Source organism: Perca flavescens, chromosome 9 (assembly GCF_004354835.1).
Source record: "Perca flavescens isolate YP-PL-M2 chromosome 9, PFLA_1.0, whole genome shotgun sequence".
In the NCBI taxonomy this organism is placed as follows: Eukaryota; Metazoa; Chordata; class Actinopteri; order Perciformes; family Percidae; genus Perca; species Perca flavescens.
Window position 1 is genome coordinate 12,624,466 of NC_041339.1, and position 19,273 is coordinate 12,643,738.

Here is a 19,273-nt window from a genome sequence, read left to right on the forward strand (position 1 = left end):
CGTGCTAGAGAAAAGTAACTTATCATGAATGGTTGCGAATGGCTTCAAATGATCCGACCTTATCAACTCCCACAGCCACATTTTCCAGATATTAGAACGGATCTGGATAGCATTCATCTGTCCAACACTTTGGGTGAGAGCAAGATAGCTTAACAGCTAGTGGCCAAATGAACATTAATCCAGGCCTTTAATGTAGCACCACCATCAGGCCAACATTTCTAAATCTAATAGGCAGATTGTCATGTTCATTAACATCTCACAATACTAGGTTGTGTTTCTTGGCACTGAAGAAACACAACCTAGAATGCGGCAAATATGACGGAGAAAGTTAAAACCACATACAGCAGTGACTGTGTGGACAAATGATAGTGAAACAATATATTATGTGTCATTGTTTGGTATTGAGCTTATATTTTCTCTTATTTAATTCTACTTTGTTACATATACATCTAGCCATATGGATTACATAAGTTTGATTTGTGATATGATTACAAATGGAGCTAAATGGATCCCTAAAATACAGTCAAACCAAATCCTCCAAAACACTGCTTTTGTTTGTCATGTACTTGTATGTCATACTACATCATAAAATCTGAGGACCCACTCGTATGACCCTTATGACTTGTGCACTCAGGAGTTAATGGGGAACAACTGAAATCACTCAGTGCTGATCAGTCTCTCAAATGAAGTTAAATGTTTAGAAACTGTATCCCAAATCCCAGGTCGCTGGTACAAACGGCTCATTTCCATTTCCGACTAGAGGGCTGATGATTTCAACAAGGAATCAATAAAACATGGTATGACATCATCTCCATGAACAATTCATAGAACTGCTTTATTTTGTATTCATTCTGAATGAGTCCAAACACACACGCACATACAGCCATCTATTTATCGTCATGTATAAATAGATGAGTATACACAGATATACATAAATACACATTTCTGATATGCATATTCATTTTGAAATCATGCTATGTCTCTGTCAAGGACTCTCCCTATTGGATGAGGGCACACAGCGATTTGAAAACACATACACAACACAGCTCAAACAGTTGGAAGAATCCCTATTGATTTGCATGTACAGTAAAACCCACAAATCTTTCAATGTTGGATATCTTATAAAGAAACAGCTGTGGTTTATAGACCATAAATATACAGCAGCTGCATCTCAATAAACACGCTGAAGACAATGGTACAGTAAATTATGTAGATTGCAATCATTTCTTGCCCAGCAGCAAAAATAAAACCAAATAAAAATAATATTCTCCGATTCAAATGGAAAATATATCTGTATATCTTTATATATGTATTTATAATTGTATGTACACATTCTCAGGAGCACAACTATGAGAAAGAAAAATAAATACAACAGCACAAGTGAAAAAAAAAATATAAACGATAGGCCTACATGTAACATTTCTCAATAAGGCAATACAAATGAACTTAAGAGCTAGACTGTACAAAATATTGCTGCTATGGTCTCCATCTGATGAATGACAGCAAACTGATTACAACTGGCCACTGCACGTCATGGGAACAAACTGATTTCTATTTTACAATGTCTGACATTGAGGTTTCCTCCGTTACACACTAACACACTCAGAAACGTACCAACCAACGGAAGACACAGTTTCTGAAGTTAGATTTTAAAAAATCAGTTTGTTGAACTTTAACATGTCTTACTTGAGAGTCCTAAGATGTCAGCCACAGAGAGACTACAGTAAACACTTACAATGACTGTGATTGACTTCACCAGCACACACGCTCACTTAATATTCCTAAAAGAAATGCTGCCTAAACATCAGCCTGTGTGAGCAGAAACAAAGTAATGTATGTTTATTTGGCCTCTATCACTAGTTCATTTTCAGGTCCTCTTAAGTGCAATTCAACCCATTAACAAACTGCTGTGTCTCACCAAGTCAACACTGTGTGTTCATTCAAATATACAGATAACAGGTACGATATCAACTGCAAATACTACAACTGATGCTCTACATCTACAAACATTGGAAATGTCCAGTCGATGGATTTCTTATTATGAGGTGAGGGCGACCAGATATAGCAACTGTCACTGATATGCTTATTATTTTTCCACCTAAAATAAAATATGAATTTATATTGTTACAAATGATTTGTGTGCATCTGTCCAAAAATAGGGCAACACTGGAAGACATTGCAATGATGTGAAGGTTACTATAATGACTGACAATGTCTGCTGCCTTAGTGTTGCGACTGATGCCTTCGGTTATGAAGGCAGGAGTCATAAGCCTCAGTTGTTTCCACACAAGAGAAGTAGTGAAAAAAGTAGTTTAGAGTTTACACGACAAACACGTGATGTAAAAAAAACAACAGGGAAAATAAAAAGCTGCAGAGATGGAATTATAGAAAACAAAAAGAGAACATTCTTTGGATGCAAATAATAATAAAAAAAAGAAGTACAAAAGTAACAGAAAACAGTATAGTTTGGAATAAAATACAAACGGACAAATAAATAGAAGCGACCAGCAGTAAAAGAAGAAATGATAATGCTACGAATGAAACAACTTATGATCACTGTATATATTCACTAAAGGAAATGATGCACTTAAACCCTTTCCTCCATAAACTAAACTGCATATATTCACTACTGGAAATGTAAGGACGACAGAGTCCAGATGTCCCTTTTTTTTTACCAAACAACGGTTATCGGTGCAACTCCAGTTCTATGAGCACAAGCAGAGCCCTCCGACACCACAGGCCCCAACACTCACTCCTCACTCAGCACACTGCAGTCTATAAGTAGCCGCATGTCCTATACGCTCAGATGGATGTCACAGGCAGCAAGAAGACCTGAGCAGGACGAGCATTGCGAGAGTCGAGGCCAATCTTGACCCAAAGGTGAAAGTGATTATCTATCTTTTTGTGTTGTTGAACTGTCTTTCAGTTGTTTAAACTGTTTTCCAGGTGAGGGGCAGTGAGTGGCCAAGCCTGTAGAGCCTGTCAGAGCGCTGTGCCTGTGTGAACTAGAACATCCTGTATCTGTACCTATAAAAAAGTATTCACCCCACTTGGAAGTTATCATGTTTTATTGTTTTATAACATTGAATCGAAGGGGATTTAATGTGGCCATCAAAACTTCCAAGTGGGGTGAATACTTCTCATAGGCACAGTAAGTTACTATGGTCTTTCTTGTATGTCAAACATATAGGACTACAGCCGTATACACACTACTGTATGTCACACATACACATTATTATTAAATTGATATAATTTGTCATTTGTCAAGGGTGAAAGGCAGGGATGGTTGGAAATCAGTGATGTTCATCACTGTCAGGATCCCCCCCCCACCCCCCCTCTCTCTGGTACGCAAGTCAATTTCCCCCTCAGAGTGTTCGGTTTCAGTATGCATGTTTAAAATCCTGGTTCAGACAGAGATCCTGCTGCTACCGCTGAGGTCTGGACTTCAGACCGATGAGTCCTCTCCAATGAGACGTTCGCTCCTCTCTGCCAGAGAACAGGGCTTACTGTTGGACACAGACAGAGTGCATGTATTAGGCAGAGTGTACACATGCTTTTATTTCCCCAGGGTGTAAACTGTGTATCTTCTCATGCATTACTTGCAATTGATAGTGAAACAGTGAGCCATCTAATCAGAGTGCATTTATAATATAAAAGGGGAGACAGGAAAATAAAATAAAAAAAAAAAAACAGCGCACACACACACCCTGAGTAACTGAAAACCAGGAAAAGTGAAGATGCATTCATGTATTACACATCAAACCATAACAGTGTAAGTTTCTGAGTGAGCAGCTGCGAAGTAAGAATTTCCTGAGCCAATATGAAATATTTGAATTCATCCGTATCAGCTACATAATTGCAATCAAATAGTGGCCTCTTGTGTATTTATTTGGTAAACTGGAAAATGAGAAAGCCCAAACAGCCAGTTACTTTCATCATAAGGCATCACGTTTTTATGAAACAGGGATTAAGTTAGGCACGTTTTTTTTTTTATGTTTAGATCAATATTTTCTAACATCTTTTGACACAGATGACTACCAAAACTGAATTGGTTATTAAATGACTTGATCAGGAATGTTGGCGCAAAACTTGCTTGGGACATTCCTGGTGTAAAGTGTGTGAGAAGATGAATAATAAAAAGAGTAGGGGTAAAATTAAATGGGTGATGACACCTTATCAGAGCACAGTATGGGCAAATGCTGCTACGCTGAGCAGAGTGGACCAGCAGCCTAAAGAAACAAAACCTCTACAGGAAAACAGTCAGAGCTCATTCTCATTTGACTCCACGTTTTTATCACTTTGTCTCATAGGCAGATAGCTCTATCTGGGGTGAGAACATTTAACATTTAAAACTCTTTTAAGTAAACTTAAATGACTTAAAAGAAGACTTAAATTAATATATAATTACATAAAAAAAGTCACCCACATTGCCTAAGATTGAACAAAATGATGTCAGCGTTCTGTAAATCGTGACTCCTCTGTGAGTTTAATGTACATATCTTTAGTGTGACCATCTAGCAGCATGAGCTGTGGGAATGTGGTGATGCATGAGTGTAGCAGCTTCACGCAGGCCGATGAGCAGCTTGTTGTTGGAGGGACACAGGATGGCTGGTCGGGGACTAAATGGTCATGCGAGCTGCAGGTGACCATTTCCACCCACTTAGTAATGAGGAATGGATGCTGTAATGTTGGCACGGGTTTCTGGATGCAGAGCAAGCACTTTTGAACATGAGAAGCTTGTTTTACATTTACTGTAGAAGCTTCTCACGCAGGTAAAGCTACAACTGATCCTTTCCATCCTTGTTACCACAAATGAAGACCGAACACAGCTGGCTTTTTTTCCCTCGTCTAAGGGATTTTTTTCTCCTGTCCTTTATATTTTAGTCCGATGCTTCTCACTTACTGTCTCTCTTTCCCAATCCCCATCTGGCAGGGCCTTAGACTCTGAGCCATAGTGTAGCGGAGAGTACACCCAGGTCCTGTCGTCTTGAGGCTGTTTTTACACACCCACCACAGCAGAGGGGACCAGAGGGACAGAGGAAAGGCCAGAGGCACAGAGACAAGCAGCAGGGGCAGGCAGGAGAAAAGACACGGGAGATCACAGGAGAAGAAAAGACAAGACAGGAAATGAAAATTAGGGATGCATATAGGAGGAAATGTTGCTGAGAGACATCGGAAAGTGTGAATTTGACATATCAAGTAGGTGTAAAAAAAAAAAAAAAATGTTAAAAGAGTGTAAAAGGATGTGTTAATCCTTTTGGCGGTTAGAAGACTTGAACACAGAGATGAAAAATTTGGCAAATAACACATTGTAGCGGTACAGAGAAGTGCTGTAAGCATGTAAATATTAGGATGGGTCTTACTGACGTGTTTAAATGAGATTTCTTAGCGTTTGCCCCATTTGGACTAACTCTTGGGAAGCAAGGTGAAGTGTGCAGAGCGAGGGATGAGTCGCTGCATCAGCCAAACGGGGAGGATGAGGAGCGGGGAGGAGGAGGTGGGAATGGGAAGAGAGCCAGGATGCCAGGACAGTCAGACACAGAGAGCATCCTCAGTCAAAGCAAAACCAGAACATAATGCCCCCCCCCCCACCCCCATTTCCAACAAGCACAAGTGCTCTTGGTATAATGTTTCTAAAAGTAGGTTTATTCTTACTTTAGGTACTGGCCCTTTAAGAGAGGGAAGCAGCTGCAACACGGAATGTTGGTGATGGTGATGGAGATGGGTTGATGTCACACACACACATATTCACACACACACATATTCTCACACACACACACACACACACACACACACACACACACACACACACACACACACACACACACACACACACACACACACACACACACACACACACCAGCATATTGGAGCTAACACTCTATCCACACAGGTGCAATGGGGGGGAAGAGGGAGGCTGTCAGTAAGCGAGGAATCAAATAGATATTACAAAGTCGATGAATACAAGAGTAACAGAATAACTGTCAAATAAGATGTCTTGTGTTTACCTGCCTCCCACACTTCACTATGTGGAGAGTAGGTATTATGTTTCAGTTTCAACACAATCACAAAAACAACGGTAGCGACTACATCACACAAACCATGACAAGCTGCAGAAACGCTGTCATTTATATGTTCCATAAACACCAACAGCTATGCACTTCACTAATCTAGTCTAATACCAAGACAGCGCCCACCTACAAGTCTAGCACCATCTAACTCAGTTCTCACTTACTGGTAAACTGGACTGGCATTTCCTCCTCTGTCGGAAAGGAGAGACCACCCAGGTCCTCCCATCAGGAAACTGACAACCACATAGGTGTGTGCGTGGGACAGGGATGAACAAAAAGAGATGAAGAGAGACAGGAAGTGAGGAGGAGTGAGAAAAGTGGAAAATAAAAGAAGCATGCTGAGGTGAAAATGGAAATTGGATTATTCTGAATGTGTGTAACCCAGCAGAGATACACTGGATGAGTCAATGGTGCCAGATAGATTAACAAGTCTGGCAGTCATTCTGTTTTCAGAATGACTGCAACCCACTCATGAGGAGAATCACAGGACCGAGAAAAAGCAGAAAAAGAGCGAGAACTGGAGAATTTGTTTTTTCAGGACTAGATGGAAACGGTGGAAGGTGAAAATGATTTAAGAGTAGGGGTTTGTGTGCGAATTGGGCAGACCAGGATAGATGATGGATGTTAAGAAGTGACGATGAGGGAGAGCGGACTAAAGAAGAAAAAAAATATGATGTGGAGGACAGAGGTGAACGAGAGCAGAGCGGGAATCGTGGAAAGTGAATGTGGAGACTGCTGATACTAGTTGAATAATTTAGTCACGAGCCACTCTGGGGAACCTGTAAAGTGATGAGACACACACACACACACACACATACACACACACACCTGTGTCCCTCTGTGACGTGAGCGATCCCTCCAATCTCACAGCCGAATGATGTGCTGTGTTTTCTCCGAGGAGTTACGTGATCACAAAAGCTGCCATGTCTTGTATGAAAATGGAAACATTTTCACTGACCCTTCCTTGTACACTTACTGTGTAATTTAAAACTTTGAAAAATATGGTCATTTAACACCAACTACTGGACGATCCTGTACACTTAACAGAGGGCAGCAGCAGAGCATCATTTTGTTATGTATAAAAAAAATTATTATTATTTATTATTATGAGGACTGACATCTGATTTATTTTCTCTTGCAAAAACTCAAGCTAGCAAACCAAACCTAATAATAAAATAAAGGAAATGTGCTTAAATGCAGAGTCAAGTTAAAGCATATTAAATGTGATTGTACTCTTCAGTCCGGTTTCTTTTGCAGTATTGTTTGCAATTTGCTTTCTTCTCTCTTACAATCATAATAGACTTAAAGGACAAATTCGGCAAAAAATGAACCTAGGGGTTAATAACAAATGTGTCTGAGCTTGACCTTTCTCTGGGATATGTTTTCATTCTAATCGAATGTGACCGGTTTTATCGCAAACCGCTAATTAGCTTATAACGCTAGTCGTCGGGGCACGGGTAAAGTAAAAAGAAATCGCTATTTCTATACCACTAACAAGGCTCAAAATAGCAACACACTTCCACGGTAGCATAATGAGGGTCCCTACATGTAAACCGAAGCATTGAGAACTTTGGAAGTGTACAGACAGTTTATTAAAAAGATAGTTTAGAAAGACAGTACCGTTCACGTATACACCCGGGCGCCATCTTCGGAAAACAGTCCGACCAGTCGTATGCAGAACGCCGTGCATATATTTTAATAAACAGATATAATTCATGCATTTCCATGTAATTACATTTCACAAACGTAATTCCTATCGACCCATTGGGAAACCACGGACAATGGGAGATTTCAAGTGACAGTTCAGCTCACGTTGCACGGCGTTCGTCGTTCGACTTGTCGTGACTGTATACGTGAACGGTACTGTCTTTGTAAACTATCTTTTTAATAAACTGTCTGTACACTTACAAAGTTCTCAATGCTTCGGTTTACATGTAAGGACCCTCATTATGCTACCGTGGAAGTGTGTTGCTATTTTGAGCCTTGTTAGTGGTATAGAAATAGCGATTTATTTTTACTTTAGCCGTGCCCCGACAACTAGCGTTATAAGCTAATTAGCGGTTTGCGATAAAACTGGTCACATTCGATTAGCATGAAAACATATCCCAGAGAACGGTCGAACTCGGTACACATGTTATTAACCCCTAGGTTCATTTTGCGCAAGATTTGTCCTTTAAATGTACAAGCAGCAATTATGTAAGCAATGGATTTCATGGATGTCAATTCACAATAATATTTTTTTTTTTTCTACAATAACACTGAAATTGTTCAGTGGTTCTTGCTTTTTCCGTGTGAAAGTTGTGGATTAGCACATGACGCATTTAACAATGGAAAAAACCAAGGTTGAGCGGCCATGCAGAAACATGATTTGTGTGGGATGTCAAAAGTGATGATGATGATGAAGATAGCAGAAACAGACAGGGAGCACAAAGGCTGATCAGATGGCGAGTTGACTGACTGAGCTGCTGAGTGAAGCCACAGAGATGCTAAAGGTTTAAATGTACCTGTCTATGATGATCCATATACAAGAAGCTTTCAACCTCAGTTTGGATCTATGGCAGCGTGTTAACAGCTGATGAAACAACTTACTTTCACTTGGTCAGTCCCTAAAAGCCCCTTGTGACTGCAGCACCTGCAGCGTGTTTCTGTGTAGTTACACTTCAGGGTGTGCACAGTGTCACTTCCCCTCATGCAGCGCTACAGAGCCCCTGCTGCTACAGAGAGTGTCAGGCTTATGAAGCATGCACTAGGCATCAGCTAGAGACAGTCAGACAATAGGGCTCTTAGATAACTAAGGGAGCTCTTTGACTAACCTGTTCGCCATTAAGATTTCTTGATCCACAGGGTGAGAGGGTGTTTGATTCCTGATAAGAGAAACCCAGTAATAGTGCGGCCAGGTGGGACCGTTTCTATCTGTAACTGTGATCACTGGCCCTCTCTATCATCCACCTGACACCCATACATTCATTTATAGCTGTCCCTTTGGGCACATTAAGAGCTGCCAACACAACACTATCTGATGGTAGCCAGTTGCTTTAAGAATTTAAGATTATGTAGACTGAACATATGCACACTGCACAACTGTAGTTGTTTTTCCACACAAAATGAGCTGCTGTGTGTTTCTGCAGCCTTGTTGGCGATTATATTAGACAGGAACTCCAAAGTGATGTTGACAGGCTGACATGCTCTGCAATCACTCCAAACCATAGTGCACCCTGCAATACACTGTGTTTAAAGTGATGGTTCGGAGTAATTTCACCCTAGGCTGCTTTGCACCTAGCCTCGTGAGACCGTCCTGATCTCGCGAGCTCCAGTTTTCCACTCGCAGATCAGTCTGGCATCTTGAGATAGAGAAAATTTGGAGCGGTTCGCCAAACAACCGGGCCAATCAGCGTTGGTTTTGAAGCGGGTTAGGTGGTGATAGACAGAGGGTTTATCCAATCAGCTAACCAGTATTTTCAGCCAGCGGTAGCGCTAATTCTGTTAGCTGCTCGCTAATGCTTTTTTCTCTTGGATCCTTTTTTTGGAATATGGACCGGGAACCTGAAAGGGTGCCTTTTATTCGTAAATTATCATTACACAAACGGCAAATATCCTTTACCGACATGTTGCTTGCTTGCTGAGCTAACGAGCTATGCTTTGCCTGCAGCAGCAGGGGCTTGTGGTTGTATTTTCATACGCTTCGTTGATCTGATTGGTTGATTTGGCCCGACAGATGGTTTATCCAATCAGCTAACCAGTATTTTCGCCCCTTCCCAAAAGTTCTCCAACGGAAAGTTCCCAGATGGATATGCTGAGCAAATGCGAAGCAATCCATCTGGCGGAGTCAGGTTACTTTGCACCATGACCTCGAGCCAAACAACCCCCCATAAGCTTTTTTCCCTTGTTGTAATGTTGGTCGAGTTAGCGTTATCAGCTGGTTAGCTTAGTGCAGGCGCTAATGGATCCACGTTTGTAGCTCGTAAAGAACCCCACTCTGCTCTGTGCGTGATCTTGCGCGATAGCCAACAGGAGTATCCATCAGGCAAGTGTTATTTAAATATACTAGGTACTAAGTACAGAAACTATTTGTACTACTGTAGACGTTTGGTATCATTCCGGGCATTATTAGTGGGGTACTTTACGAGCTACAAACGTGGATCCATTAGCGCCTGCACTAAGCTAACCAGCTGACAACGCTGACTCGACCAACGTTATAACATGGGAAAAAAGCTTAAGGGGGGTTGTTTGGCTCGAGTTCAAGGTGCAAAGCAGCCTAGGGTGAAATTACTCCGAACCATCACTTTAACAAAATAATTACACATTTTGGGAAATACGCTTATTCTGTTCTTATTCTTTTTTGCTGTGAGTTAGATGGGAAGATTGATACAACTCTCATGTCTGTACGCTACATATGAAGCTAGAGCCAGCAGGCGGTAAGTTTAGCTTAGCATAAAGACTAAAAACAGGGAGAAACGGCTAGCCTGAGTCTTACCAAAAGAAAGAAAACCGGCCTACTAGCACCTCTAAAGCTAACTAACATGTTTGATTTGTTTCTTTCATCTGTACAAAATAAAACCAACAGAAAGCTAAGTGCAAAAACGACAGACGTGCCAGATATTTCTTGGCCAAACGCAGCAACTTCCTGGACACTTGTCGTCAATGTGAGGTTGCCAGGCAAGCAGCAAAGACCCAGCCAAGAAATAGTCCAGCACATAGTCCCCCCTGCTTTCACACTTTTATAATAAGCTAAGCTAAACTAAGTGGCTGCTGGCTTTCACTTTACCATTCAGACATTAAAGTGGTGTCAATCTTCTTATGTAACGCTCTGCAAGAAAGTGAATAAGCATATTTCCCAAAATGTCAAACTGTTCCTTTAACTGAATACACCACACACTGCAAGCAATAACTGCACACACGGTTGTTCCCATACCAGCCTGAGTCGCTACTCCCTTTCTGCGGTCCTTCTGTCAACGCCTCTGTGGGAGATCATATAGCTGAGTCCTTAACTTTATGATCATAAATACATTGATTATTACAAATATATCTTATATCAGCCAATACACATTGACACTGAAGGATGATTGGATGGCTAAAGAAAAAAACAGATGAGACGTGATGGGAGCTAGTCCTAGTCTGAGATGTGCTTACTTTCTTAACAGGGATTTAAAAGAATGTGTGTGTGCATGCACTGCAATGTGCAATGTGTGTGTGTGTGTGTGTGTGTGTGTGTGTGTGTGTGTGTGTGTGTGTATTTATGTATGTGTTGAGGGTTTTACTTTACTTACAAAGTAGATATCTGTGATTGGCACATCATCTTCATCATCGACTGAAGCCTGGCTGGTGCACCCTGAACCGGACATCTGACTGGCCCTGTCTGCCTCCATCACTACCTTGGGACTGGACGGGGCTTCACTGGCTGCCCCTGAACAAGAGGGAGCAGCTGGGGCAGACGAGGAGGAGGAGGAGGCCGCTTCAGGTGCTGGTGAAGAGCTGGAGGGTGCCGCTGCAGTGGCGTCAGCAGCCTCTGTGCCAGCTCCTTCCTCGACCTCACTGGAAATGGGATTGAGTTAGTGTTGACCTGGTTTTTTTAAAGTCTGACACCGTGGGACCCCCCGTTAGACAAAACTGAGACAACTACACCCCGTAATAAAGCTTTGGGGGTGTAAACAGTGGGTGTAATATTGCCATGGATTCAGTTACGCTTTGGGTTAGCAGGTGTTTTTTTATTTTATTTACATTTGGCAAATTAGCGCCATCAAAAGTAAGCAGAATTAGCTATTTTTGCCATTTACGCATAAGTGTACAGACAACTATCAGTGGATTACTTTGATACTGAATAAAACTTAAAAACTTGAGTTCTCAGGCAAGTTTTGCAGTTATAAGGAATGCATTTTTCTTATGATTTATAAACATTTTTATGGATGTTTATTCACAATTAACATCAGAGATAATGATATCCCGGTAAGTGTAAGTCACCCTGAATCTATATGTGTATGTGTATCCTTTCTGTGTGTCCAGACTGGACTGAGTCAAGACTCTCAGAAGGAGGGCAAATTGTGCCAATCACGCATGCTAAGGTTTATTTATTTATTTTTAAGATTACTTTTGGGCATTTTTAGGCCTTTATTCATACAGGACAGCTGAAAACATGAAAGGGGAGAATGACATGCAGCAAAGGGACCCAGGACAGAGTCGAACCAGCGGCCGCTGCATCGAGGAGTAAACCACAACCCCATGACCTGTGTCACGGCCGCTGCTGCAACTGTTGACTGTGTTGATAAGTAGGCCAAACGACAATAACTAGCTTCCTGTTGTTTTGAGAACACATGCACCTGTCCATTTCACATTACACAGTATCTTTACCTTATATCCGGTGTAGAAATACAAGTACGTATGGCTGCACATTCCTTAATACGTTACATGATTTAAAAAATAATATTGTGAATATTATATAAAAATATTGTGTAGTCATTCTTACAACGGCTCTGTGTAGTATAAGGACAAAATAAACAAGGTTGCCTAATGCCTACACACAGACACGCACACAGCAGTTGCCAACACCGAGAGCCATTAATTGGGTCACTTAACATAAGCCACTTTCCTGCAGCAGGACACAGGAACAGGACCGAGCTATCAGAGCTAAAACTCAACAGATGTGTGTGTGGGTGTTTGTGGTTTAGCTGCTTAAGCTCAAATATTTGGCCAACTAGCTTTGTGCTGCCACAATCCTTTATTGTTCCTGGCCAGATCATCAACGATTAGAAAGCTTCTCAGCGTCTGTGTTTGAGCTCAGCTCCACCAGAGGAAAAGCCCAGCAGTTGCTCACTGAGGCAAATAAGCTGAGCTGGCATCTCAAAGAGAGAACTGATTGGCTGAATCATTGAGGGGGATAAGATGGGGGTTGCAATGCAGAATGTCTCTCTTTCCCACCATCTCTCATTTTATTTAGATATACATACCTTCGTCTTCCCATCTTTCATTTGCTGCTGTTCCCTTTCTCTATATTTAGTTTTTTTCGCTCATTTACAAAGACTATTTTTGTCTTTCTCCCCCCCGCCCCCCAGTCTTACTTCACACATGAATCTTTCTGTCTAATCATCTCTTTTTGTCTTTCTCTTCAAATCAGTCCTCCCATTTCCCTTTATCCGCTCCATCTCTCTCTCCTCACACCCATCCAACCACTTCTTCCAGCTGCAGGTGAGGCAGCTCAGTCAGATAGTTATTTCAGTCGCCCGTCGCCGTCTCGCCGGCTCCTTCGAGACCCCCCCGGCCATAAGTCTAGCCACTGCCTTCTTCACCATCAGACCCAATTATTCACTTGGTTTCCCTCGGCAACCACACCCTGAGCCTGACCTAACCCCGGTGTAAAATGCGAGCCCCACTGCCACGTTCCCATCTGTTTGAACGGAGTTTATTTCATGCAGATTTCACAAATGGTTTTTGTATGTGATGTAGTGTTTTCTTTCTCTGATGCAGTTTCACTTTAAAATGAATCTTAAATGCCGAAACAACTAACTTTAATTATAAAACCAGGTTAGAACATGGAAAAGTGTCAGGTCATCCCAGCTTCATGGGAGCAGCTCCAGGCCTGCAGGCATCCCGCCCCACTGCCCTATTTCTACCGCCTGGTCCCCCCACGTCCTCCTCGGCCCGAGTCTGCCTTGCGGTGTCGCCCCATAAATAAACACACACTGCTGGTACACACAACGCAAATATTTACATGCAGTTGTGCACTGTCTCATGACCTAATTAAGTAGATGCCTGCAGCATGTTTCTGTCCATAATAGTTGTTGGAGCCAAATATGTTGTTTCAAGTGTTTGGATTTGGGGTGTTGTTTTTTTGTATGTACATTGGGTGGTGCTGTGGTATTACCTGGGGCAAGGTTATAAAGGTGAGCTCCAAATTGTTGCCGGCAGGTGTTTGGCCCGGAAAGGGCAAATGGTTTTTGACCGCTAACGCTGTGACACCGAATGCTGTGAAGCTGAAGTGCATTGGCGCCAAAGCTTTTGTTCTAAGATTGTCTAATTGTTTATGGATTTATCGCTGAAAACATGAAATAATGGACATTTCATGCTGCGCGATTAACCAAATAAACATATTGTTAATCTGCAATACAACATCGTCAGACGATTCCTGAACGCTACACAGCATGTTAACATCAGCGCGTCAGCCAGGTCACTCCGGGTTTAAAACCACCTCAGTAGTTACGGAATCAGACCGAACAACTTTACAATAGAGGACCCCAGAGTCCAGTAAAACAGCTTTCAGCGTCTACATGTCAGGAAATGTGTGTACGTGTGTGTGTGTGTGAGGCATGTGAGATGTGCTTATCTAACAGCTGGCTGAGCCCAGATGATACAGCAGGTTATTTATAGTTCAGCGTCAAACTGAGTCATGTTGGTGATCGAGGTCGTGTAGGGCTCGTACGATCTATACAGCTTATCCATCCTGTATACTGAGAGTGTTTGACAGAGGTGACTCTTTTTGTCATCCTATACAGACTTGTGTGTTATGGTTATATTCATGGTCTATTTAGTGTATCATGGACATACTGTATATTTCACATTATGGAGACAAAGAGACATCATTTTCATTTAAATATATTTTTTACTTTACTCACATAATTCATGTCATTTTGGTTAGTTTGAATTTCTGTCATGTCATGAAGGATCTGATACCATTGTTATTACCATCCTTCGTATGTGTTCCAGAAGTTGTGGATCAGAACATGTTTAAGTAAATAATTATGGGTGCTGTTAGGATTTCTTGCATTATTATATTTATATATTATTATTATAGTTATTGCCTGAGGAGCAGCTCTAGGATTTGACTCCAGATGACATTGTCTCTTCAGTCTGTTCAGTTAATAGTTAAGACGAAAGAGCGGAAAAGTATTAAACCATTTGTGAATTGTATTGTTCTATTTTGGCAAATAATACCTTAGAACCAAGGAGTGATCTACCCTATTGTCACAAACAAGTGCATCAGATCCACAGGGTTAGGGTTATGTCATATTTGTCTCATTTATTAGACTACATGACATGTTTTGATGCACTGTAGAATCTAGACGTGGTCACACATTATTGTGGAAATCCACTGGGTTCAACATTGTGTTGTTGGTGTACCTGGTTTCAGGGGAAGGCTGTGGAATGGAAAGGGTGGGCTCGCTGTCGCGTCTCTTCAACTCCACCTCCACTGTGATGGTCTGCTGATCATCCTCGCGCACCCGCAGCTCCTCCTGGGTCCTGAACACAAACAAACACACACGAAACAACACGCACAGAGGTGTGAAGTGTGAAGAACGAACACGGCCCACATCTTAGCAACGGAAAGAACGGGCCTTCTCATAAACACGCTGACCTCACATTTATCTCCTCTACCCACCCACCACACCCACAAATGTCTAAAGCTGTGAAAACATGAAGCTAGCAGGCCTCACGACTTTGTAAAAACAGCTCAGTTAATCCTGCTTCCTAAAGGTTTATAAAGTCAAAGTAGCATTCATGCTCCCAACTCACCTCCCGTCATGGGTGAGAGACTGGGTGTGCCTCCTGGAGACAGAGAACAAAGTGTTAGTACAAGCTGTATGCTGTATGACAAGTGCAGCAGCTAGCTGACAAGCAACATGTTGGTGTGGCTGTTTAAAACACTCACATGAGCAACTACTGACTCAACAATGTGAAGTCTCTTAGATGAAGTTGTAATTAAAAGGACTTTATGAGGTTTTTTTTACATTAATATGCGTTCCCCCAGCCTGCCTATGGTCCCCCAGTGGCTAGAAATGGTGATAGGTGTAAACCGAGCCCTGGGTATCCTGCTCTGCCTTTGAGAAAATGAAAGCTCAGATGAGCCGATCTGGGATCTTGCTCCTTATGAGGTCATAAGGGGAAAGGTTACCTCCCCTTTCTCTGCTTTGCCCGTCCAGAGAATTTGGCCCACCCATAAGAGAGATACATCATGGTTTTCAAACGAGCAAAGTGGCAGTTGGTGAATGAATAAAGACTTAAACAATAAGAATAAAGTAATATCAATTGCAATGTCAACTGTACTTTTTCCTACATATACAGTAACATGCCAGTGAATGCATTTATCTCTCTTGGACACAAAAATATGAAATTAATGTTACTCTATTTGATTGCAATGTATAAGTCCAGTGTTTTAAAGTGTGCGTGTGTGTGTGTGTGTGTGTTGGCACCTGTAGCGGGGGTTCTCGGCAGTGTCAGAGGGGGATCTCTCGGGGATGGACAGAGAGGTGGTGGAGGAGAGGGTGGTGGCAATTGACGCTGTGGTGGCCTCTTCAAACGATGGAGGAGTACATGAAAGAAGATCTGGTCGCCCTGCAGGACGAGAGAGAGACACACTCAAATATTATTATATTTTAGCACTTATTTCATTTTATTTTTTATAGATAATTTTTTGGGGGCTTTTCCACCTTTAATGGACAAGACAGGTGAGACAGGGGGGTGGGGAGAGAGGGGGAAGACATGCAGGAAATCATCACAGGTCGGAGTCAAACCCTGGAACTCTGCGTGGAGGCATAAACCTCTAAATACATGTGCGTCTGCTCTACCCACTGATCCAACCCGGCCACCTTATTTCACTTTTTCTGAAGCGATGTTCTGCTTGTGTAGCCTTTTGATTCCCATGGCAACAGATAACTGTCATTTACCAAGGGCCAGAACCATCAGATGTGTTATTGTTTACAAAAGGAGACTGCGAAACATTTTCATGTCACGTGAACAGAAGCTGCGTTCCTCCTCAATGTGACCTGAACTACATTTTACTCTGGGATGCAGTGAACTGTCCAGAAAACAGGACTGTATCTGTCTGTAGGCAAACTCAAAACTCTAACCACTGATGGTGGTAAATTCTGGTAAATCTGCATCTGGGAGTGGCCTCTGTTTTTTCATTATCTGTGTGGGATCTTGTGTACAGCGTATACTATACAGGAGTTATTTACCCTCATCCTCCAGCGTCGGGAAGCTGCGAGCTCCTCTCAGGTCGTAGATGTTCTCGTCTCGCTCCGAGGGGAGCTGGCTGGCTGACCAGGCTGCACCAGGACCAGCACACTTAGGCACTGACAACGACACACGGCCCTTCTTGGATGGCGATGACTTCAGAGCTGAGGGACAATGCACAATCACACATTCATTAACTCGGTAAAACATGGACGTGTGGTATGGTATAGTGTATTGTTCTGTCAGAATAAAAGATTAAACCTACGTTTAAGTAAATCAACTTTTATTACAACAACCCATTTTCTAGTAGATGTCTCTTGGGTTCTTTTTTCCTTTACTCTTTTTTTAAGAAAGCCACTTTGTATTTGGTTTGAACGCTCTTATTTCTGTGTTTGGGCCGGGTTGGAGTGGATAACTGGGAAAGTTCTGCGTCTATAAATAAACTATATATATTTTTGTTACACTTAAAAAATTTAAATTGCAAGTCATAAAAACTTGAAAAAATCCAACAAAGTTTGTCCACACAAATCTCAGCAAATCTAAACATCAGACTGAGTACAGCTATCAGTGCAGCAGATGAATCTGACGTGTTAATCTGTGGCAAAATATTTCTGAATGGCTACATGATTCACAGGAACTCTACATTGTAAGGCTGCAGCATAACAAGGCAATTTAAATTGTGAGTTGTAGTAGAAACTAAAAGGTTTCAAAATGACATCTGCCCCCTGAATTATTTCTTTGTGGGTAAAAATCTTTGGAAGGAGATGAAAAAGAAAGCCGCACAAGGATCAAATGGATGTTTAACTCTCATTTGACACGAAGCACCGCCTAATAAGGCAGTTAGCTGCTGCATCTGATTTTCCTGTCAAGGCTCGGCAGTAAAAGAGACAAAAGCCTGGCATCTGACATTTGCGTCTGTGGCTCTGTACTGACTATGTAAGGCATTGTCTCGATGCAAATGGAACTCACAGGAGCTCTTCTTGAAAACTGTGCTGCTCATGAACTTGAAGAACCTGTCGGCGTAGAAGCCTGGCCGGTGGACTGATACAGTGTCCTGAGGGAGAGTCCGAGAGATTAATGAGACAATCAGTGCATGAATAAAATGATCAAACCAGTGCTTACAGTAGATTAAACTGTCTATTAGTATTTAGTTCCCTATTTCAGTCATTCTTTTCTCTAGGTCAAACCACCATAGAAAAAAGACAAATGACAGGCAGACACGCAGTCAGACAAGGGTACAGACACTTCTCTTCATTATTTATGTTGCAGCAGACTGAGATCACACTGCCAGCAGACTGACAGATGACACTTGGTGTTTGGTTTAGACTGATAGAAGGAAGGAGGGAGGCATGGGGGAGAGTGAGGAAGTGAAGTGACAGCAGTTTTTTTTTTTCTCTTCTTTTTACATCAGCATCACTGGACTTTACTATGAGTAACGTCTTTGAATGCATTCACCTAACTGAGGCAACTGTATGTAACAAAGATAGAGTGTGCAGTACCTATAATAATCAGCAGTGACGCACAGGAGGCTGTTACGGGCTTGCTTGCTCTCCCACGTATATCTTGCGTATGAGCGTGTTTCAGTGTGGGAGTGTGGAGTGAGTAAGGAGAGGTTGATAGGATGGATTCTATCTTGAGAAATATCTGGTGATTGTGTAAACCCCAGAGTAGATTAAGAGATGGGGGGTGCTTTTTTATCATCCCTTTGCTTATCCCACAACAGGGATGTGCTTGGCAAGCTTCAGCTACATTTATGCAACAAAGCCTGTGACCCTGGCAGCACACCATAAATACATGTTGCATGTAGGCTGGTATGAGCTGCCACTCCTCATGGTTCAGGTTTGTTCATGGAAGTATACTAAAAATGAATGTGATCATGATTTTTTTGATATTAAAATATTTGTATGATTTTATATGTGGCATTTTGATGCCCACACATTTCTTTTCATAATGTATGAGGAGATTGTTTCAGAAACCAAAAAGACAGGCATTCATACAAATATATGTGCACTTTTAATTAAAGAGTAAAAAGTCCTGTCATCAGGAGAGTGTGCAACATATTCAAGTTCAATAAAGGCCGACTGTTCATAAAGCTGATTTAATACAAGAAAAACTCAGTAATAGCCAATCTTTTGACAATGGCAAAACATAATGAGAATCAACTTGTATGGAGCACACATCTATATTAAATATTAACTCAATAAAAGAAAACTGTGGCTGGTGATAGGCGTAGAATTCCCATTTTAATAACCCATTGCTCT

The 19,273-nt window shown here is 41.8% G+C and overlaps 1 protein-coding gene across 3 annotated transcripts in view; it reads right to left on the bottom strand.

Moving 5' to 3' along the window:
- Window positions 1–810: 810 nt before the first annotated feature.
- pip5k1ca (phosphatidylinositol-4-phosphate 5-kinase, type I, gamma a) overlaps window positions 811–19,273 on the bottom strand; it is a 52,518-nt gene continuing 34,055 nt past the window's right edge. Inside the window, exons 11-18 of one of the 3 annotated variants that reach the window (XM_028587065.1) lie at window positions 17,982–18,066; window positions 17,015–17,176; window positions 16,250–16,391; window positions 15,573–15,605; window positions 15,180–15,299; window positions 11,339–11,603; window positions 4,904–4,993; window positions 811–3,506 (exon numbers count right to left, since the gene is read on the bottom strand). In XM_028587065.1, coding sequence (XP_028442866.1) covers window positions 3,504–3,506; window positions 4,904–4,993; window positions 11,339–11,603; window positions 15,180–15,299; window positions 15,573–15,605; window positions 16,250–16,391; window positions 17,015–17,176; window positions 17,982–18,066 — 900 coding nt within the window. In that variant the 3' untranslated portion in view covers window positions 811–3,503. Of the gene's footprint in view, window positions 3,507–4,903; window positions 4,994–10,983; window positions 11,030–11,338; window positions 11,604–15,179; window positions 15,300–15,572; window positions 15,606–16,249; window positions 16,392–17,014; window positions 17,177–17,981; window positions 18,067–19,273 lie in introns of all 3 variants that reach the window. The other 2 variants (XM_028587066.1, XM_028587067.1) reach the window with 2 other exon arrangements.